The sequence below is a fragment of the Nomascus leucogenys genome, chromosome 8 (assembly GCF_006542625.1).
Source record: "Nomascus leucogenys isolate Asia chromosome 8, Asia_NLE_v1, whole genome shotgun sequence".
Classification (NCBI taxonomy): domain Eukaryota; kingdom Metazoa; phylum Chordata; class Mammalia; order Primates; family Hylobatidae; genus Nomascus; species Nomascus leucogenys.
In genome coordinates this window covers 66,290,991-66,314,010 of record NC_044388.1, presented here as the reverse complement: position 1 = coordinate 66,314,010, position 23,020 = coordinate 66,290,991, and the positions used below count along the sequence as shown (strand labels likewise).

At 40.1% G+C, this 23,020-nt stretch overlaps 1 protein-coding gene across 7 annotated transcripts in view; it reads left to right on the top strand.

Moving 5' to 3' along the window:
- KIF13A (kinesin family member 13A) overlaps positions 1 to 23,020 on the top strand; it is a 235,139-nt gene that overhangs the window by 134,521 nt on the left and 77,598 nt on the right. For all 7 annotated transcript variants that reach the window (XM_030817363.1, XM_030817358.1, XM_030817362.1 and 4 more), the window contains 5 exons: positions 4,747 to 4,839; positions 5,252 to 5,432; positions 8,842 to 8,929; positions 10,423 to 10,557; positions 11,389 to 11,501. In XM_030817363.1, the coding sequence (XP_030673223.1) occupies positions 4,747 to 4,839; positions 5,252 to 5,432; positions 8,842 to 8,929; positions 10,423 to 10,557; positions 11,389 to 11,501 (610 nt within the window). The remainder of the gene's footprint in view (positions 1 to 4,746; positions 4,840 to 5,251; positions 5,433 to 8,841; positions 8,930 to 10,422; positions 10,558 to 11,388; positions 11,502 to 23,020) is intronic.

Here is a 23,020-nt window from a genome sequence, read left to right as displayed (position 1 = left end):
TTGCATCCATTATTCATACAATGGAAAGCTGAGCTCCTGTTAAAAATGCTAATGTTGATGTATATTTGTAGAGATGGGAAAATGTTCATTATTTCTTGTCTTAAAACAGAATGCATTGTCTTTGAGACACAAAGCCATAGTAATAAAATGTATTCCAGTCTCTCTAGACTCCAATCTTGCGTAAATTTGTAAAAATACATGGAGAATGAAAAATTTTTTCAGAAACGTAGTATACTCGTTTTCAATTTTTTATGTTTTTTCTCAGATTTTTTTCTTTTCCAATTATGAATAAAACTTTACTAAATATGATACATTTGAATTATATTCTATCTGCCAAAAATAACTAACTAAAACAAGTTGACTGTATTTGAAATCACATGTATATATTTAGTGGAAATCAGAGAGACTAGTTTTTATTTTTTTGTCACATATATTTTGTTGTAATGTCCAGGAGGATGCTGTGGGTATTAGTAAAAATGTGATTTGTAATTTTTATCAAAATTACCTTATTAGTACCTACATAGTGTGTTGACGCATTTATTCATACCCCATTGGCTTATTTAACAAAGGCCTACTATAGTCTTATGGGATTCATTAGAATTTCAAAAACAGTCATACTTTGACCGAAGTGTAAACTGATACAATTAAACATTTATTTTTAAGTTCAAAGAATTTTTTTTTTTTTTTTTTTTTGAGACAGAGTCTCACTTTGTCACCCAGGCTGGACTACAACAGCCTTCTGATAACGTATTGTCACTGATGAGGGAAGAGGCTCCTAATTTAAAATACATTTTTCTGAGAACAGCAATATCAACACAGGAATAATTCAGTGAATACAAATGCCTATTGCGTGCCAGGCATTCTGCTAAGATGCAGCAATTACTGTTTTCACAATCTGGCAGTAAAGGTGAACATGAAAAAAAAATTGTGCCAGCCAGGCACAGTGTCTCACGCCTGTAATCTCAGCACTTTGGGAGGCCAAGGAGGGCGGATCACCTCAGGTCAGGAGTTCGAGACCAGCCTGGCCAACATGGTGAAACCCCGTGTCTACTAAAAATACAAAAATTAGCTGGGCTTGGTGGTGGGCCCCTATAATCCCAGCTACTCAGGAGGCGGAGGCAGGAGAATCACTTGAACGCGGGAGGCGGAGGTTGCAGTGAGCTGAGATCATGCCATTGCACTCCAGCTTGGGTGACAGGGCAAGACTCATCTCAAAAAAACAAAAACAAAACAAAACAAAAAAACAAAATATCTAAAGTACATTGCCAACAGGACAGTTGATAAAAATTATCTTTGCTTTTCCTTAGCAGCATAAATAATAAAAGAATACAAGTTTAATAGGTTAAATCATGTCCTGTTTAGTGTTTGCAACAATTTGGTCATACACTAAACTGAAATTTACTCCTTTATTTTTTTTTTACATTTTTTGTAGAAACAGAGTCTCACTTTGTTGGCCAGGCTGGTCTTGAACTCCTCTCCTCAAGCCACCCTCCCACCTCGGCCTCCCAGAGTGCTGAGATTACAGGTGTGAGCCACCATGCTCGGCCTACTCTTGTATTTTTATATGCTGGGGAGTTCTTTGATCATTTCATTTATTTTTCATGCAATTTTAGTATACACATCCTGGTAGTTTATTTCATTTACATCATAAACCTATTTCATACAGCTATATAGCAGTCATCCTTGTTTTTCCAACTAACAATCTTTAGTTTAAAAGGCCATTCCTACCAAGGAAAAAGACACATTGTGATTTACTCTTGAAAGAACCTAGGAAAATAATTCCTCCTAATTCCAGTGTATTCAGCATCAAGAGCAGAAACCAGAAGTACCACATGTTACTACCTGATATGGGAATAGATATACTATATATTAACTTTAGGCTCTAGGAAGCCATAATAAAATCTCTTTGACCACAGTACTTCTCTGCATTGAGTCCTTTCATCAACTCAAGCTGTTGGGATTTTTTTCAAGTTAACTAAATATGAATTGAAATCATGAACTATGGTCAGGATGCTTGACTTAGCCAACTCTTGAGGTCTCTTGTCCCCACCCTCACCCCCCTCCCTTCCTGGAGGCTGGTTAACCAGTGTGGAAGATCAAACAGGATTGCTCCATTCAGCTGTTTGTGCCAAGAATGTATTGCTTTTAGAATGCCTTCAAATGGCACCTAGGTCTGGCTGAGGACCACAAGCAATCCTAATAAGCCTGGGCACAGGCTGGATTTAATTCTGGTTCTTCTCTGCTATAGGCCTTGGCTCCAGATTTAAGGCCTGACTTTTAGCACGGGGCTTGGGAACATACGTGGAATAAGGAAGGTCCTTTGAGAAAACATGAGAAATAAATATTAATATGTATGAAAGATCACGCACCAGAGTGGTCAGGTATTTTCTTCGTGAGCACAAGACTATCATACTTGACTATAACATAAAAGCAATTTGTGAAGCAGATAATAATTTTGATTATACCTTATTCTTCTCTGAATATACACGTATTTGCATACGGATCTTAAGGTACTCTTCACAACAGACCTGGGTGTTTAGAAAAGCTTCTTCTGATTACACCCATTTTAAAAAATCCACATATTCCACCAGCTTGTTTGGTGGAAGTTATCAAACATCTATGCTAGATGGTAGAAGTTAGCAATAGAGAAATAAAGTTATATAAATTTGGTATATTTTTTTCCAATCCATTTTTTACACTTTAACATTCGTAGATCTCTCTCTCTCTCTCTCTCTCTCTCTCTCTCTCTCTCTCACACACACACACACACACACACACACACAACTATTTGACGTAAGGTTTTACATTATATGTACAGTTCTGAACATGGCTTTTTTTTCACTTAACAATGTTTTTTTATTCGAGCATTATTTACACATAGATGTGGGCGTTGGGGGTTTATTGTTTTTAAAAAATGTTATGTAGTATATCCCATCATATAAAACAGCCACACTTTACTTACTTTCATACTTATGGGCATTTAACTTGATTCCCATTTACAGTATTATGAATAACACTGCCATGAACATCCTTCACAGGGTCCTTTTTGGGAATGTGTTTCTAGATAGATGCTTCACAGTGGGTCAGACAGTGTAGGCATATTCCCTTTTATAGATGCTGTCAAGTTTTCCTTCAGAATGTCTGTATGCGTTTATTCTCCCCCAATATGCAGCTTATGAAAACACCTATTTCCTCAATGCAGCAATATTTGATGTTGTCAGAATTTTATTTTTTGCCAGCCTAATGGTTGCAAATTGTATTGGTCTGTTTTCACACTGCTGTAAAGAACTACATGAGGCAGGGTAATTTGTAAAGAAAGGAGGTTTAATTGACTCACAGTTCCGTATGACTGGGGAGGCCTCGGGAAACTTAGAATCATGGTGGAAGGTGAAGGGGAAGGGAGGCACATCTTACATGGCAGTGAGAGAGAGAGAAAAGAACTCAAAGGAAGCCACACACTTTTAAACCATCAGATCTTGTGAGAACTCACTATCATGAGAACAGCATAAGGAAAACCGCCCCCATGATCCAATCATCTCCCAACAGGTCCCTCCCTTGACACGTGGGGATTACAATTCGAGATGAGATTTGGGTGGGGACACAGAACTAAACACATATCACAAATACTATCTCGTTTTGTGTTGAAACACTTTTAAGAGTCTCATCCTGCAATCATCACATATCATAGTATAATAAGTGACTCCTAAAATCAGATACAAATTTCCATAAAAGAAAAACATAAAACCAAAAGCTTATGTTGTGTTACATTATTCTCAAATGTAAAAGGAACTATCATGTAAGATAAAAATGTTAAATTGACTCATTCTTTCAACATTTATTAAGCATTTTGTACTAGGCTCTAGGATCATGAAGATAAGCAGGTTATAGTTTTGGGCATCAGGGAACTCTCATTCCAGTGGAGGAAACGGGTACTTAAACTAGTAGTTTCTGCAAATGCTGTAACAGTGAATGTTCTAAGGACTATAAGAAGACAGGAAGGAGAATATAAGTCTAATTGTCTTAGTGACACAGAATGAATATTAGAAAATCACCAAATTCAAAGGGTAGCAAATGCTGTCCTTTTATATGTTTAAAACAGGTTGTCACTCATTTACTCTTCAGTCCCGCTCTGCCATAGTATAGTACATGACACAATGCCCCCAAGAGCTGCCGTGTGATACAGAGAGATTCACAAAAGAGAACTTGTCCCCCACTCCCCCTGTGGGGACACAGGTGACGGGTGCCTGTGAATCTACAAACAGCAGCTGAAGTTGTCAATCCATCCTCAGCAACTAACGGTTTTTCAGCACTTGGCATGTACAAAACACCAAGCTAGGTGCCGAGGGGGGTACCAAGGTGTGTATAACATGGTCTTGTTCAGTGGCAGTTCAGAATCTATCTGGGGAGATAAGGCAATTCATGTTTAATGACATTGTAGATACTTAGTCATAAGAAAAAACAACAAAATTTGAATGCTGCTTCCATATGGCCCACTCACAATGGAAAGACAACTTTAATATCTAGAGAAGTGTCTTAGAGGGAAACAGTGTATCCAGGTACTGAGCTGTAGGTTAGAAGTGTGGATGAAATTGCATATATCAAGCTCTTAATACACAGCCCTGTACTTAGTAGGCACTTGGTACACTTTTAACATATTTTTGAATTGACATAATATTGTTATTGATACAAATACGTCAGGAAAAATTATTCTTTTTATTAGTTTTTAATATTTGTCTTGTTTTTTAGGTCAAGAAGTAGTTTTCAAGTGCCTTGGGGAAGGAATTCTTGAAAAAGCCTTTCAGGGGTATAATGCGTGTATTTTTGCATATGGACAGACAGGTAAGAAGTTGCTTTTATAGTCCAGATGTGGGGGATCATGCCTATAATCCCAGCACTTGGTGAGGCTGGGGTGGGAGGATCTCCTGAGCCTAGGAGTTTGAGACCAGCCTGGGCAACATAGTAAGACCCGTCTTTACAAAAACTAAAAACATTAGCCCAGCGTGGTGGCACACCTGTAGTCCCAGCTTCTTGGGAGACTGAGGTGGGAGGATGGCTTGAGCCCAGGAGTTTGAGACCATAGTGAGCCATGATCACACCACTGCACTCCAGCCTGAGCAACAGGGTTTGAGGCTAAGTTGGCCACTTTTCTGCTCTGTTACCATGGCCAGTATATGGGGAAACCTTGTATGGTTGAAGCATTGCATTTTGCTTCCTCCTCTACCTGTTCATCTTTTTGCTTGCTATTCTCCAGGTTCGGGAAAATCCTTTTCCATGATGGGCCATGCTGAGCAGCTGGGCCTTATTCCAAGGCTCTGCTGTGCTTTATTTAAAAGGATCTCTTTGGAGCAAAATGAGTCACAGACCTTTAAAGTTGAAGTGTCCTATATGGAAATTTATAATGAGAAAGTTCGGGATCTTTTAGACCCCAAAGGGTAAGTTAGTGGTCAAGATTAAGTGTGTTAATAGGGGGAGATAATTTTAAATGATTCTAAAGTTAAAATTGGAAGTGAATGTAAGTATTTAAGCTCTTGGTGACTACACTGGTTTTCATTCATTTACAGAGAAATCATTAGCTTCTCAAAGCCTGTTGGTATACCCAGCGTTTATCCTACATTAATGTATAAAGTTGCCTATGTATGCCCTTTGAAAAGATATTTTTACTATTGGTATTATTTTTTTGCCACCATGAACTATTCATAAAAATTGAGTTAGGAATAGCACATTAGTTCTTCCATTTACATTGGAAAACAGCACTGACGTGTTAAAGGTCAAAGGGTTAAAGGATTGAAACATCCCAGCCAAGGCAAGCAATGCCCTTCCCTGTCTGTGCATTGGAATCATGTGGGGAATATTTTAAGCATCCACTTGGCTGATACCCACCCATAGAGACTGTATTCAGTAGACCCAGGGTGAAACCCAGGGATCTATATTTTTTTTTAACTAGATGATTTAAAAATATATTTATTTGATTCATAGAGGAAGGGGGACCATTTACTTTTTTTCAATTAAAAAATTTGGGGCTGGTACAGTGGCTCATACCTGTAATCCCAGCACTTTGGGAGGCCAAGGTGGGCGGATCACCTGAGGTCAGGAGTTCGAGACCAGCCTGACCAACATGACAAAATCCCATCTCTACTAAAAATACAAAAATTACCCGTGTGTGGTGATGGGCATCTGTAATCCCAGCTTCTTGGGAGGCTGAGGCAGGAGAATCACTTGAACCCAGGAGGCGGAGGTTGCAGTGAGTTGAGATCGCTCCACTGCACTCCAGCCTGGGGAACAGAGGGAGACTCTTTCTCAAAAAAAAAAAAAAAAAAAAAACTTGTACTGATTTAAAAATAATATCTATTTATGGAAAATTTGAAAAATAGGTAAAGTATAAGAAGAAATAAAAATGACCTATAATCTCACCATTCAAAAATAATCCCTAAGGCCAGGCATGGTGGCTCATGCCTGTAATCCCAACATTTTGGGAGGCCAAGGTGGGTGGATCACTTGAAGTCAGGAGTTCGAGACCAGCCTGGTCAACATGGTGAAACACCGTCTCTACTAAGATACAAAAATTAGCTGGGCGTGGTGCTGGGCACCTGTAATCCCAGCTACTCAGGTGGCTGAGGCAGGAGAATTGCTTGAACCCGGGAGACAGAGGTTGCAGTGAGCCAAGATTGTGCCACTGCATTCCAGCCTGGGCAATAGAGTGAGACTGCTTCTCAAAATAATAACCACTGTTACTACTTTGGTGCATTTTGACCAAAATTATGAGTGACAAGGAAGCGACCCAATCAAAGAAAATGTTTATATTTACTCTTAAGAAGCTATTAACAACAACAAAAAAAGAAGCTATTAACTATTTAATGCATATAAAAGAGCATTTATAACACCTGTAAGGCTTAAAGAGTAATAAAAACAACTGCCTACCTACATTGGCTTAATAAATGGAACATGACTTAGTCAAAAGTACTCTAGCTAAAATTAAATAAATAAATAAATAAATGGAACATGACCAATAATTGTGAAGCTCACTATATGTTCCTCTTGGATCCATTTTCTACCCCTCCCCAAGGTAACTACTATTGTGAATTTTGTGTTTAGCATTCTCTTCCTCTTCTTTAGAATTTACAAATAATTTTGCATAATTTTTAACTTTGTATGACATCATAATATATGTGTTTTTTGGTGATTTGTTCCCCCCACCGTGATTCATTTATTCTTATATATGAAGTGCTAATGCATTTGTACTGTTGTCTAGCATTTCATTGCATGATTATATCAATAATTCATCACTTTCTCTGTCTTTTGTGTGGTTCCTGCTTTTATCAATACAGTGCTGCTCTGAAAGCATTGTTATACAGGTTTCCTGGTGTACAGGTGCAGGAGTTTCTAGGTAACACATCTAGGGGTGGAATTGTAAGTCACAAAATACTGAATCTCCAATTTTATTCAATAGCGCAAACTGTTATCCAAAGTGGTTGTACCAATTTCCACTCCCACCAGCAGTGTACAAGAATTTCAGATACTGGACACCATCACAGGCACTTGATAGAATGCTAGGTTTGCTTTTTCTTGCTGCTGAATAGCATTATAGAATCTCTGGCAAGCAGAGTAAGCTGCGTACTGGATCGTGTGCATCTAAGTAGCTCATTGTCACATTGAATTCTTCGTCTTTAAAATAAAGGTGGTAAAGCCTACTTTGTAGGGATGTTATGAAATTAAACAGCATAACTGAAAAGTGCTTCAGGGAACAATGCCAGGACTTTGGGATGTATTCAGTGATGCTTCTTTGCTCCTTTTTCCCATATATTGGTGATGCTAAGCAATGACTCTTAATTTGAAAGATGATTAATATGTGATGCCCTGAAAAAGATGGCATACACAATATGGTCACTATATACATTGCTTTGCTTTTAATCTCCATTGTCTTTTGATAAACTGTTCAAATGGGTTCCAAACCAGGTTTATCATTTAAAAATTGGAAAGAGCTTTAAAATTTTTATTAGCAGAACCAATTCTAAATACAGTACAAACATCAGTAATTATAAACAAACTCTGTACTATAATCTCACTTTCTGTATAAAATAGTGTAAGCATAGAAGTAGCATAAACCAATGCAGACTTGAAGTAAATTTTAAACATTTTAATACTGTCTACTACTAATTCAAAAATTTTGACCGGGCTGTGGTGGCTCACATCTGCAATCCCAGCATTTTGGGAGGCTGAGGCTGGAGGATTGCTTGAGCCTAGAAATTCAGGACCAGCTTGGGCAGAATAGTGAAGCCACATCTCTACAAAAAATATAAAAATTAGCCAGGCATAGTGGCATGGGCCTGTAGTCCCAGCTACTTGGGTGGCTGAGGTGGGAGAATCACCTGGGCGGGAGGTTGAGGCTATAGTAAGCCAGGGTCATGCTACTGCACTCTAGCCTGGGTGACAGAGTGAGACCCTGTCTCAAAAAATAAACACCATTTTAAGACGTTATCTACTGAGAATATGCTTATTTATGAAATAGCCTAAAGGTTAATTTGATCTGGCATGTTTTTTGGTTCCCTTTTCCCCCAACCCTCCCCAAAGTATAACTGACAGCCTAACCCAGTAAGGTTTGTGACTAGAGATAGCATGTTTAAAATAGTAACATACTTTAAATAGAAATCAGAGCATAAAACACATTTCTCATGTGAAATATTGTTTTGCTAATCCAAATAAAGTAGCTTTTAGATTTGTTGGGGGGAGGAGTCATTTAAAAATTCTTTTGAAATTGTTATCTTAGTTACCGTGTACTTAAAAAGAAAGAAAAGCTTCCAGCTTTGGTCTGATTCATTTATTCCTTTTTCCTCCCTCCCACAGGAGTAGACAGTCTCTTAAAGTTCGAGAACATAAAGTTTTGGGACCATATGTAGATGGTTTATCTCAACTAGCTGTCACTAGTTTTGAGGTAAGTCATTTTTTTTAATGTGATTAAAAGCTGACTATAAATCAAAGTATGTAAGTGATACTGAATATATTTTATGTGGATGCTTTATAGCACAATGATGCTACTCAGGGCCTCAGAAACCCAGTATCAGCACACCGCAAACAGAGAGGAAAAGGGCTTTTAATCACACTCTTCAAGTTGCTTTGTTGTGAAGGTTTTACAGTGTGGCCGGAAGGCCCAGTGTTTTCAGGTTGCTGCATATTTTCACTAATACTACTCTGTTAAAACTGTTCTCCCAATGATACCAGTGACATCCTTCTAGACATGTGGTATTCTACATAGTATTTGGCAGTTAGTACAGCCCTTTCTTTTTGGCAGAGTCTCCTGCCTTGGTTTCTGTCACTTCTGGCTCTCCTGTTTTTCTGAATCACTCGTCTTGCAATTGACCGGCCTGTTTTACTTTATTTACTCTTTGACTTAGATGCCTTGTTAAGATCTGACTCAAGATTCTGCTTCTATTTCTATAGTGATTGCTCTGGAAATCTCATAACACAAACTGCTATCTCTGTTGCTAAAGAATGTAAATGAATGAGTGAATGCACGAAGGAACAAGCAAATCCCTGTACTTACTTTGTGCTGTTTGTGGGATGTGGCTGGCCCATTATCACCCCAGACTTAGTATGGCTAAAACTAATCTGTACAGTGATTCTCTCCAGCCATTTAAATCAAGATATATATAGAATTGCTCTAATCAGAAATAGAGCACAGTGATCCTTTTACAAACATTTAGATTCTGAAATGAATGGATACTTTTTTGGTCTAAAGGTGCTAACTCAGCCCCTTCGCTGAGGTCCCTGGTTCTTAGCTCAGTGTGGTTGAAGTAAGTGTTGATGTTATCCTGTCACTTACTAGTAGGAGCCAGGGTGCTCAATTTGCATCCCAGCCCTACTTCTTACTGGATGTGGGGAAAGTTGCTTGACCTCCATGAACTTCAGCGTCCTTGTATGAAAATCAAGAAAACAAAGTTCATTTAGCAAATATTTCATAAGATCCTATAGGCTCTAGGCATTCTAGGAGCAAGCGTACAAAGTGGAATAAGGAAAAAACCCTGCCATCAGGGAGCCACGGTATTGGAGGAGGGAGGCAGACAGGCAGGCATCAGCGGGCCGGTAAGCACAGGAGAGTAAGAGTTAAATCAACTCACTGCTATTATTGATTATCAGAGTGCTCAATAAATATAGCTACCCCGGGAACCCAAAAAGGAGAAAATAGGGACTCAACTGAGAAAGAAGACAATTGGGAAATAGAAAGAATAAGGGAAACATTTCATACATTACAAAGTCCTGAGTGAGGTGGAAGCTCAAACCATGCTTAATGGAGGAGCGGCAGGGAGGTTTCTATGGAAGGGTGGTGACAAAGGCATCAGAGGAATCATAATTAATACATATACCTGGTGTGCAGGACTGCATTCTTGTGTTTTTGCTTATGGTCTTTTCCTTATGCTTTGCCCCTAGGATATTGAGTCATTGATGTCTGAGGGAAATAAGTCTCGAACCGTAGCTGCTACCAACATGAATGAAGAAAGCAGCCGCTCCCATGCTGTGTTCAACATCATAATCACACAGACACTTTATGACCTGCAGTCTGGGGTGAGGGATTAGGCAGAACATTTTGGGGGTGGGTGGAAGAACTGAAAGTGTCCATATAGGTAAAGTCTTTCATGGTTGGGTTCAGTGGCTGAGAATTGTATGTTGGCTCTTCTGCTTACTAGGTGAGCTACTTTGCTTATCATTTAATTTGTTAGGTCTTTCTTTATATTTGACTTTTTAAAAAATTGGATTTTGGCCTGGTACAGTGGCTCATGCCTGTAATTCCAGCATTTTGGGAGTCTGAGGGAGGAGGATTGCTTGAGGCCAGAAGTTCACGACCGTCTTGTACAATATAGCAACACCCAGACTCTACAAAAACAAAAAAGAAAAATAATTGTATTTCTTGTGCAAAGCCCCTAACAAGTGTGATGGCATCACCATACAGCTTTTAATATATATCCTTTCATGCTGAAATTCCCATGGAAACATGTCAGCTTTATAGTCATTGAGGGATATTAAAGAGGACACCACAACCTTTAGCCTAAACCTTTTTTCAAAGGAAGAAGGATTTGACCTGAATGTGCAGAAATCCTCATGTCCTCATATCTCCTCATAGGCATTTAAAATCTCCAGCTTTCTGACTGTATTCCAGAAAGCTGGGTGTACTTGCTACCCAACTGTAAAACAAAATGCTACATTTCTACGCCAATTTAAATTTTAACCATGAAATTAATTGCTAGTTCAAATAACTCTTCTGACCATTTAAAAACTTAAGAAATTTGCCATGTGAGAGTGGGATGGATTGCTCAATTATAGTGCTAACATATATGTAGATATCCATGTGGTTTTTATTGATAAGTTTTTTTTCTCTCTCTCGTTTCCTATAACTAGAATTCCGGGGAGAAAGTCAGTAAAGTCAGCTTGGTAGACCTGGCGGGTAGCGAAAGAGTATCTAAAACAGGAGCTGCAGGAGAGCGACTGAAAGAAGGCAGCAACATTAACAAGTAAGGTGGCTGGTCCCAGAACAGCCTGGGTGATTTCCTTCTGGGGGGGGATTTGTTGCATTATGAGGGTCAGATGGTTCTGATGCACAGGTTGTTTAAAGTCTGCATAGCTTTAGTAAACTGGGTTGAAGAAAAACAACAACAACCTGTGTCTATTAAGATGTATGAGGTTTTTGGCCAGGCATGGTGGCTCATGCCTGTAATCCCAGCACTTTGGGAAGCCAAGGCGGGCAGATCACCTGAGGTCAGGAATTTGAGACCAGCCTGGCCAACATGGCAAAACCCCATCTCTACTAAAAAGGCACAGTCACGCACACCTGTAACCCCAGATACTCGGGAGACTAATGCAGGAGAATCGCTTGAATTTGGGAGGTGGAGGTTGCAGTGAGCCAAGATTGCACCACTGCACTCCAGCCTGGGCAACAGAGTGAGACTTTATCTCAAAGGAAAAAAAAAACGATGTATAAGGATTTTGTTTGGGTACGGTGGCTCACAACTATAATCCCAGCATTTTGGAAGGCCAAGGTGGGTGGATCACTTGAGGCCAGGAGTTCAAGACTAGCCTGGGCAACGTGACGAAACCCCTTCTCTACCTGGTCTCTACCCCGTTTCTACCCATCTCTACCCCATCTCTACTAAAACACAAAAATTAGTTGGGCATGGTGGCACACATCTGTAATCCCAGCTACTCAGGAGGCCGAGGGATGAGAATTACTTGAATCTGGGAGGCGAAGTTTGCAGTGAGCCAAGATCGCTCCCCTGCACTCCAGCCTAGGCAACAGAGTGAGACTCTGTCTCAAAAAAAAAAAAAAGATGTGGCCGGGCGCGGTGGCTCACGCTTGTAATCCCAGCACTTTGGGAGGCCGAGGCGGGCGATCACGAGGTCAAGAGATCGAGACCACGGTGAAATCCCGTCTCTACTAAAAAAAATACAAAAAATTAGCCGCGCCTGGTGGCGGGCGCCTGTAGTCCCAGCTACTCGGAGAGGCTGAGGCAGGAGAATGGCGTGAACCCAGGAGGCAGAGCTTGCAGTGAGCCGAGATCGCGCCACTGCACTCCAGCCTGGGCGACAGAGCGAGACTCCGTCTCCAAAAAAAAAAAAAAAAAAAAAAAATGTACGAGTTTTAATTAAATGAAACTGCATGGTGCAGCTTGCTCAAAAATGGCACAAATACCATATTCTGACATATGTGGAAGCTAAAAAAGTTGATCTCATGGAAGTAGAAAGTAGAATAGTGGTTACTAGGGGCTGGAAAGGGGAGGCCAGGGGGAATAACGAGAGGTTGGTTAATGGATACAAAATTACAGCTAAATTGGAGGAATAAGTTCTAGTGTTCCGTAGCACTGTAGGGTGACTGTAATTGACAGTTTGTTGTATATTTTCAAATAGCTAGGAAAGTGGATTTTCAGTGTTCCCAACACAAAAAAATGATGTGTTTGAGGTGATGGATATACTAATTACCCTAAATTGATCATTATACATTGTATACATGCATCAAAATATCACACTTTACTCCATAAATATGCACAATTGTGTGTCAATTAAAAATAAAAGCAAGCCAGGCACGGTGGCTCATGCCTGTAATCCTAGCACTTTGGGAGGCTGAGGTGGGTGGATCACCTGAGGTCAGGAGTTTGAGACCAGCCTGGATAATATGATAAAACCCCTTCTATACTAAAAATGCAAAAAATTGGCCAGGTATGGTGGCAGATGCCTATAATCCCAGCTACTCAGGAGGCTGAGGCAGGAGAATCGCTTGAACCTGGGAGACAGAGGTTGCAGTGAGCCGAGATCGCGCCACTGCACTCCAGCCTGGGCAACAAGAGTGAAACTCCATCTCAAAAAATAATAATAATAATAGTACCTACTTCACAGATTTGTTAGGGATAAAATGACCATAATGTGCTTAGAAAAATGCCTGGCACTTAGTATGCAGTGAATAAATATTAACTGTTATAGCTGTTGTTTTTTATAATCAGGATAACCATTATCATGATTCCAAGTTCAACAGAAAGTAGTTTAGTGTGTACTTGTAATCTTTTTCATTTGAGCTGTAATAACTTAGGATTTCGTTTAGGACAGAATGTGACAAGAGGAAATATATTCAGGAACATGTTTGCACAGCTTGCATTTAAGATGATGTTAACACATTATTATTTTAGTATACAAAAGTTTAAAAATTAGAAGTAAAATAGTGGCCCCTCTATCAGATGGACACAGCCATACTCACAGGGAAAGACCACTACTCTATAGGAAGCTAATCATCCAGTCATTCTGTCTCCTGCTCTGATAACAAAGGATTTTGCTGTATTTCCTGACAAGGCATTGCAAGATTCCAGACTGGCACTGCAGCCCTGCATGCCAGAATGAGTTCAGAAACCAGAATGGGGAGGCAGAAATGGGAGTGTGAAGGAGCAGGTTTCAAAGAAAAGATTGCCACACCTCCTGGAGATTCATTTGCAAGTGCTGGGCCATGCCTGCCAGTGGGGCTTGTGGGATCACACTAGAAAGTCTGTAAACTTGTTGGAATTTAGAGTGTGTGTGTGTGTGTGTGTGTATGACTGGCCTAGATGTGGAATGACCACTAACTTTACTGAGCTCTTGCTAATGCCAGACACTATTCTGAATGCTCCATATGCAGTGTCACATCAGCATCAAGGCATGGGTCCGTTATCCCCATTTTACAGATGAGAAAACCAAGACAGAGCACAGTTTAATGATGTCTCCCAGGTCACCAAGTTCTAAGTGTGGATTTTGGAAACGGTTGCAGTCAGTTGGTCTCCGAGCCCAGGCTCAGCCACTGTGGCCACACTTGTGGGGATGGCTGTGCATTCTGTTTGCCAGGCAGCATCTAGATGATACTTTTGTCCCAGAGAAAATGTAAATAGTGCCCCCTTAATTTTGGATGTGAATTTATGTAGTGTCCCTTACTGGATTACCCCAAGGCTTGGTGATTACATGATTTAGATCATTTAGTAACTGGCTCTTTTTTCATAATGACTGGTGAATTGAATGGAATTCTCTCAACATCTTACTCTCTTTTCTTCCTTCCTTTTTTTTTTTTAAAGAAATGGGGTCTCACTATGTTGACCAGGCTAGTCTTAAACTCTTAGCCTCAAGCAATTTTCCCGTCTTGGCCTCCCAAAGTGCTAGGGTTATAGGTGTGATCCACCGCTTCTGGCCTCGTCTTATTTACATACTGTCTCTTTCACAAATGGATGTGTATATTACTTACTAGTTTATGAGGTATGATCTTCCTTTTTAAGGGTTCTTTATACTTTTCAGAGCATTTTCATACACTCTGGGAGGCTCATAACATGTATTTTTATCTCTTTTTAAAGATGAGGAAGGACTGATACTTAGAGATGTTGAGTAACATAAGTAAAATCCCAGCAAACATTTAGTATGCCTTGGCCGGGTGCAGTGGCTCACTCCTGTAGTCCCAGCATTTTGGGAGGCTGAGGCAGGTGGATCACTTGAGGTCAGGAGTTCAAGACCAACCTGACCAACATGGTGAAACCCTGTCTCTACTAAAAATACAAAAATCAGCTGGGCGTGGTAGTGGGCACCTGTAATCCCAGCTACTCGGGAGGCTGTCTCAGAAAAAAAAAAAAAGGTTGAGTTCCAGAACTAAAGAAATCTCTGACATGTTCTTAAGCTTTCTCTCGGCCTCCCACTTACATTTCTTTGGATGGAGCATTAATAATCCTCTTAAGCAGGCCTGTCAGGGACTTCACACAAACGTCAGTGTCTGCTTAATGGGCGGTGGATTTAGGAACTTCATGTCTCCTGAAGCTCTTAAGACCTTTAAGCACATGTTACTCCTTTCATTAAAGAATTAAGACACTGCGTGGCCTCCTGCCAGGGAGTGTTCAGAGCTTAGGAGGTATAGGTCATCTGTGGACCATCTTCACAGGGGAATACATTTGAAAAGCCAATCTGCTGCTCTACCTATCTAGTGAAGGTGGAATGAGGAAGCCTTTTCCTTGTCACTGCAGTCTGGCTGCTTCAGCTTTGCTGAGAACACATTTGGATCATAGAGCACTCTCTAATACCCGTGGACACTGAAAATGGTTCCATTTTATTCAGTAATGGCTAGTCACTAAATGCAAACAATGTTTATCTAATGGGTATCGTTCCCAGTCTCATTCCTATTTCAATTCCTGTGGTTAATAAGCTAACATCTTATCAATAAGCAAACATCTCCAAAAGTGAGTTCCATTGAACACTTGTTCTAGAGAAATTCATATGTTACTTCTGGGATTGTATCAGTATAATTTGTTATAATAGAGTAACTTGTAAGCATGATATTTCTAGTATTTCATGTGACTTGGTGATACGGTATGGCTGTGTCCCACCAAAGTCTCATCTTGAATCGTAGCTTCCGTAATTACCACGTGTTGTGGGAGGGACCCAGTGGAAGTTAATTGAATCATGGGAGCAGTTTCCCTCATACTGTTCTCGTGGTCGTGAGTAAGTCTCACGAGATCTGATGGTTTTATAAGGGGAAATCCCTTTTCCTTGGTTCCCATTCTCTCTCTTGCCTGCTGCCGATGTTCCTTTTGCCTTCTGTCATGATTGTGAGGCCTCCCCAGCCACGTGGAACTGTGAGTCCATTAAACCTCTTTTTCTTTAAAAATTACCCAGTCTTGGGTGTGTCTTTATCCGCAGCATGAAAATGGACTAATACACTCAGTCTTCCTTTTTTTCTTCTTGAGTACTTTCCATGATTCTGGTTCATTCTCTTACAGAAGCCCCACTCTAAAGAGGTATTTCCTGAATAATAAAACATGAATTTGTATCGAGGGAGAAAAATAAAATGGCTTACTTCTGTCCATTACTCAAGGGTGGGTGTCCTTCTTAATTTATGAGTTGTACATTACGGAGTCCATACATGTGAATTAAAAACCTGGATAGACATCTTTGCATTTAATGTGAGAGACAGCAAAACTCTGCTCCTTGGGACACAGTAGCCACATCGTTGGAAGAATTTGATAGGGTTACCCAAGGTTTCCTAAAGCGTTTTTGTCAAACACGAGTTCCTCAAATGGCTTTGGAAGGAAACGAATCCTTGGACAAGTTATTTTGAGAAAGAATAATTATAAAACCTTTCTTTGGAGATTCACAGTGCTAAAAACTCAGAGACGTCCTGCAGTAATAAATCCAGTAAAACTTTGGCTTGTCATTCCCCAGACTTATTTGATGACAGAATTCTAGGTTTAACATATATTAAGATCCCTAGAACAATAAATTATACAGTAACGTTTTAAAGTATACACTAACATTTTCAGAAATGTCAGTGTGTACTCTATTGTTCTACCACAACGGTTGAAATGGAAATGAGATTGGGAATGATACTCGTTAGATGAACATTGAGTTTAATGATTGGCATTAACCACTGGAAAACAATTTGAAAGGAAATGAGGCTGATACTGTAGCTATTACCATTTTCTTTGCTCTCCTGTCATGTGATGGTACTGTCCTTTACTCATAATTTGCTCTCCATATTTTCCATTTCTCCTTTACTGTTAAGAGTGAGGACTTACTGGGGAGAACGCTAAACTCAAATCCACTTATTTCATCAATCTTTCAACTAATTATTTCTTTTCTTTTCTTTTTTTTTTTTTTTTTTTTTTTTTTTTGAGATGGAGTCTCACTCTGTCACCCAGGCTGGAGTGCAGTGGCATGATCTCGGCTCACTGCGACCTCCATCTCCTGGGTTCAAGTGATTCTCCTGCCTCAGCCTCCCGAGTAGCTGGGATTATAGGCGTGCGCCACCACTCTCAGTTAATTTTTGTATTTTTAGTAGAGATAGGGTTTCACCATGTTGGCCAGGCTGGTCTCAAACTCCTGGCCTAAGGTGATCTGCCCCCTCGGCCTCCAAAAGTGCTGGATTACAGGCGTGAGCCACCGTGCCCAGCTTCAACTAATTATTTCAAAGCCAGGGATTGCATTCTGCTCTAGGCAACAGAAACCAGCTACACTGACAATGACGTGAGTTAATTTTTCTCATTTAACAAGAAGCCCAGAGGCTGGTACAGCACCTCAGAAATGCACACAGCTCTACTAACTTTAATGTGGGTTCATGTCATCCTCATGATCTCAGGATGGCTCTACCATTCCAAACATCACATCCATATCTATGGGACAAACTGGAAGAAGGAAAAAGGAGGAAGGGCAAAAAAACACAGGCTTCTGTCAGCTGAATTTGTACCTTCTTTTATCAGGAGAACAACAGTTTTCTTGGAAGCCCCACCCAGTAATGTTTACCTACATCTCCTTAGCCAGAACTGTGTTTAATGGCTACCCGAAGCTGCAGAGAGGACTTTGGAAAATAGAGTTTTTAGCCCAGCACATTGCTTCCAGCAAAACCAGTGTTCTGTTAGCAAATAGCACTCGATGTATCCCAAAACCATCATTGAATTAGTCCTTTTTAAACAGAGGTCCATGTTTTGGTCTTCACTGGATCTAGATTCAGATTAACACTGCAGATATTTACTGAGTACTTTCAGTCATAAACAAAACACAGTAATTGCATGGAGGAATGTGTATGGCAAATTACACTGTCTGCCTTCAAGGTAATCACAATCTAAATAGAAAGGCAGAGAAATAGCTACACAGATAACTCCAATAAAGTTTAGTAAGTATTATATGTATGATCTTAGAACTGATTATTGGACTAATAAGTAAAATAATATTTGAAATCCATCCTATACAATACAGATAACATGTACATCATATCCACTCCCAAGGAAAGAAATCTGATGGTCAGAGTTTCAGGGGAAATAGTGCAGGTTAGGGGAAGGTGCAGAAAAGAAAAAAAAAAAAGTTGAATTATAACTCAGTTTTTGTCATGGATTATATTTATTGGAGTGGCTTTTATTTTGCTTTTGACCCTCCCAACTTTCTTTTACTTTTTTTATCGTGACTTCTTCATTATGATAGATAGATTTAAAAAAAAAAAATTCTATCTTAAAACATGACTGTCCTTTTATAAATGTCATCTCTTAGCTTAAGACTTACTTCCTCTCCAGTCAGGCCCTCCCACCCCTGCCTAAGAACTTGTGGTGAGAGATTTAAAGATTAGGAGCTTCCTTACTATATCCAACTTCAGGAGCTGTGCTTTAGTAGAATCAGAAAGATTCCTGGAATAACTTATTTTGGCACTAAAATTGGCAAACAGCTGTTCCCCTGTTATGGATTCCTGTGAGGCCAACAGGCTGCCTGCTGGCCTCCAGCTTGAGAAGACAGTATTAGCAGGATCAATACTTAGTGATTTCTTTATATTTTTAAGTTCCCTGGGAATAAAATAATTCATAAAAATATGTAAGCCTGGCCAGGCTCAGTGGCTTATGCGTGTAATCCCAACACTTTGGGAGGCTGAGGTGGGAGGCTCACTTGAGCCCAGGTGTTCGAGACCAGCCTGGGCAACATAGCCAGACCCCATCTCTACAAAAAAATTTAAAAATTAGCCAGGTTTAGTGGTGCACACCTGTGGTCTCAGCTACTTGAGGGGGCTGAGGTGGGAGGATCGCTTGATCCTGGGAGGTCAAGGCTGCAGTGAGCCAGGATTGTACCACTGCTCTCCAGCCTGGGTGACAGAGCAAGACCCTATCTGAAAGAAAAAAAATTAATATATGTATAAGTGTATATATGTATATATATACACACACACATACATGTACTTACATATATGTGTGTGTGTGTATAGACACACAAACACGCACAAACAGACATATAAGGCTGTGATTCACCTTTCAGACGTTGAACTTTCTAACAGGTTTTGGGATTCCAGAAGCCCCTGCATCATTGCTTCTGAGAGGAACACAGATGAAAAGGATAGCATGGGCTCCTCATCCCTGGGTGACCTGATTATCTCTCACTTACCATTGAGTCCCACTTACCCTGCAGTTATTTTCATTCTGTTCCAAGGGGACGGTAATAGATTTAGATAGAGTTCTTGTTTTGAATGTGTGCATACTATTAGATAAAAGGGGCGGCTTCTACTAATGATACACTTCTCTAACTGGATGAGTTACAGAGCAAAATATACATGGGAATTGGAGTTATATAACACTTCCATACAACTCCACCCCTCTGCTGCTGCTGCTTACATGCTATACTGATGTAGGGGAGAAAAAATATTTTTCCTCTATTTGCCCTGTAAATTAGACTGGCCAAAGACAGATTAACAAGAGAAAAGCAACTAGAATTTTATTAGCATATGCATCTTGCTTATACATGGGAGCACCCAGAGATGAATAACCCAAAGTGGTGGATATAACTTGGGCATATGACTGTGCATGGTGGCTCACACCTGTAATCCCAGAACTTTGGGAGGCCAAGACAGGAGGATCCCTTGAGTCCAGTAGTTCAAGACCAGCCTGGGCAACAAAGTGAGGCCCCTTCTCTATAAAACATTAGCTGAGTGTGGTGGCATGCACCTGTAGTTCCAGCTACTCAGGAGAATGAGGTGAGAGGATCGCTTGAGCCTGGGAGGTTGAGGCTGCAGTGAGCCATGATTGTGCCAGTGCCTGGGCAACCAAGTGAGACCCTATCTTTGAAAAAAAAAGGGAAAAGGGGTTTTGGGCTTCTGGATGGGGGAGGCAGGTTATGGGAAGGTGACCAGGAAAAGTATGGTGAACAAGAGTTGTCTAGAGAGGTTTGTGACACAGGTTTTTGTCACTTCTCCACCTTTAAGAGTTGTTAACAGTACTCCCCTTCTTGGTGCTAGAGAGGGAGACACCTCTACAAATGGAAATGTCCTTTACAAAAGGAAAATTGATGCCATGTTTTTAGAGCTTTTCCTGAGTCTGCTGGTTCTCAGTGGCCTCTAGCTTAAAATAATCCATATTCTGGCACCCTTCAATCAGCTTGCAGACAAGACGTACGATGGACATTGATGACACTGTATCTTTCCTTTTTTCTCTCAAAGTGCTATTTAGATTTTATGTTTCTACATTTAGGAGTACTAGAAACTTTCTGTGTTTCCCCCTTACACTGTCAAAGTAGAAATTATAAGTAGTTGCCACAAAGTAGAGGAAAGTCTTCTCTCGGTGATGGATAAATCCATGTCATCTCCAAAATGTATTTTCATGTGAAAGGTCACTGTCAACCATAAAGTTACTAATATTGACTTTTAAGTCACTGAACTCTTTAGAGCTTGTGTGAATTAAAATAATATCTGCCACACATAGTAAAATATCTGGGGTAGTTCAAAGAATTGTTTCCAATCAAAAATATCGATAGTTGTAAAATGTGAAAAAAATGCCCTGTATTCTATATTAAAGCAGAAATGTGTTTTTACCTTTTATTGAACTCCTACTTGCCTCTATTATCACATACAGTATTTTTTTCAAAAATTGTTACCTTTGGAGGAGTGATTGGACATATTTAATTTTTTTGAACAGTTGTATTAAGAAGTAACCCACATACAATATAGTTCACCATTTTAAAGTGTTCAATTCAGTAGTGTTAATATATTCAGAGTTGTACCGCCATCACTACAGTCTCATTTTAAAACATTTTCATCATATCCAAAAGAAACCTTGTATCTAGATCATTCCCTATTACCCCCACCCACAGCCCTAGTCAACCGCTACCTCCATCTCTATAGATTGCCTATTCTAGGTATTTCATATAAATGGAATCATACAGTGTATGGCTGTGTTCGCTTGCTATTGCTACTGTAACAGATTACCACAAACTGAGTAGCTTAAAACAACAGAAATTTATTTCTCACAATTCTGCAGGCCAGAAGTCTGAAATCAAGGGGTCAGCAGGGTTTGTTCCCTCTTAGGGGGTCAGAGGGAGAATCTGTTCCATGCCTCTCCCCTGGTTTCTGTAGGGCCATCAATCCTCGGCATTCCCTGGCTTGTAGATGCATCACTCCAGTCTCTGCCTGCATCTTCACGTGGCCGTCTCCCTTGGGTGTCTTTATATGACCTTCTTATAAGGACATCACTCATTAGATTAGGGCCCTCTCTAATCCAGTATGATCTCATCTTAACTGATTACATCTGCAAGGACCCTTTTTCCAAGTAGGGTCACATTCTGAGGGTCTGGCGGACATGAATACTGTTCAACCCAGGACAGTGGCCTTTTGTGTTTGACTTCTTTCACGTAAAATAATTTGCCAGGGTTCATCCGTGTGGTAGTTGTTGTGATACATGTATCTGAACTTACTCTCTCTTTTATGGCCAAATGATATTCCATTGTGTGTATATACCGGATTTTATTCATCACTTCATCATTCGATGGGCATGGGGTCGTTTCCACATTTCGACTTTTGTGGATAAAGCTGCTTTGAATATTCATGTACAAGTTTTTGTGTAGACTTATGTTTTCACTTCTCTTGGGTTAGATTTGTTTCATCTTTAAATCTGTCAAGTATGATACATGTTTTTGTGTATAAATGTATGGGGTACAAGTGCAATTTTGTTACAGTCACAGATTGTGCAGTGGTCAAGTCAGGGCTTTTAAGGTATCCGTCACCTGAATAACATACATTGTACTCATTAAGTATTAATTAAGCTTCTTGACTGGGTGCAGTGGCTCACGCCTATAATCCCAGCACTTTGAGATGCCAGGATGAGTGGATCATTTAAGATCAGGAGTTGAAGACCAGCCTGGGCAACATTGTGAAACTCCATCTCTGCTAAAAATACAAAAATCAGCCAGATGTGGTGGCGGGCGCCTGTAGTCCCAGCTACTCGGGAGGCTGAGGCAGGAGAATCTCTTGAACCTGGGAGGTGGAGGTTGCATTGAGCTAAAATCATATCATGCCACTGAACTCCAGCCTGGGTGACAGAGCGAGACTCCATCTCAAAAAACAAACAAACAAAAAATAAGCTTGTCATCCTCTCCCCTTCCACTCCCTCACCCTTCCAAGTCTCCATTGTCCATTCTGGTCTCTATGTCCATGAGCACACGTTATTTAGCTTCCACTTATGAGTAAGGACATGCAGTGTTTGTTTTTCTGTGTCTGACTTGTTTCTTTTATATATTTTTTATTTTAATTTTTTTGACTTGTTTCACTTAATAAGATGTACATATTTATGCAACTCTTTGGTAACGGCTGTTATTAAAATTCTAACAGCCATTCTGATCAAATGAATCCTGGTTCATTTTCTGAATCTTGAGTTTATATTGTATTTCGGGGACTTTTCAGTAACTCGTCTTTGGGGAATTATGTTTTGTGGGAAATAGGCTGCTTTCCTTTCAGCTTATTTGATGGAAATCTATTGTTAACATTAAAAAGAAAGCTGTCTAGTCTTTCACTTGCCAGTTTGTGTCCTTCTTTGTTATTTGTAGTAGCATTTAACTTTTTTTTTTTTTTTTTTTGAGATGGAGTCTTGCTGTGTCGCCCATGCTGGAGTACAGTGGCGCGATCTTGGCTCACTGCAGCCTCTGCCTCCCGAGTTCAAGCAATTTTCCTGCCTCAGCCTCCCGAGTAGCTGGGACTATAGGCACACGCCGCCACGCCTGGCTAATTTTTGTATTTTTAGTAGAGATGGGG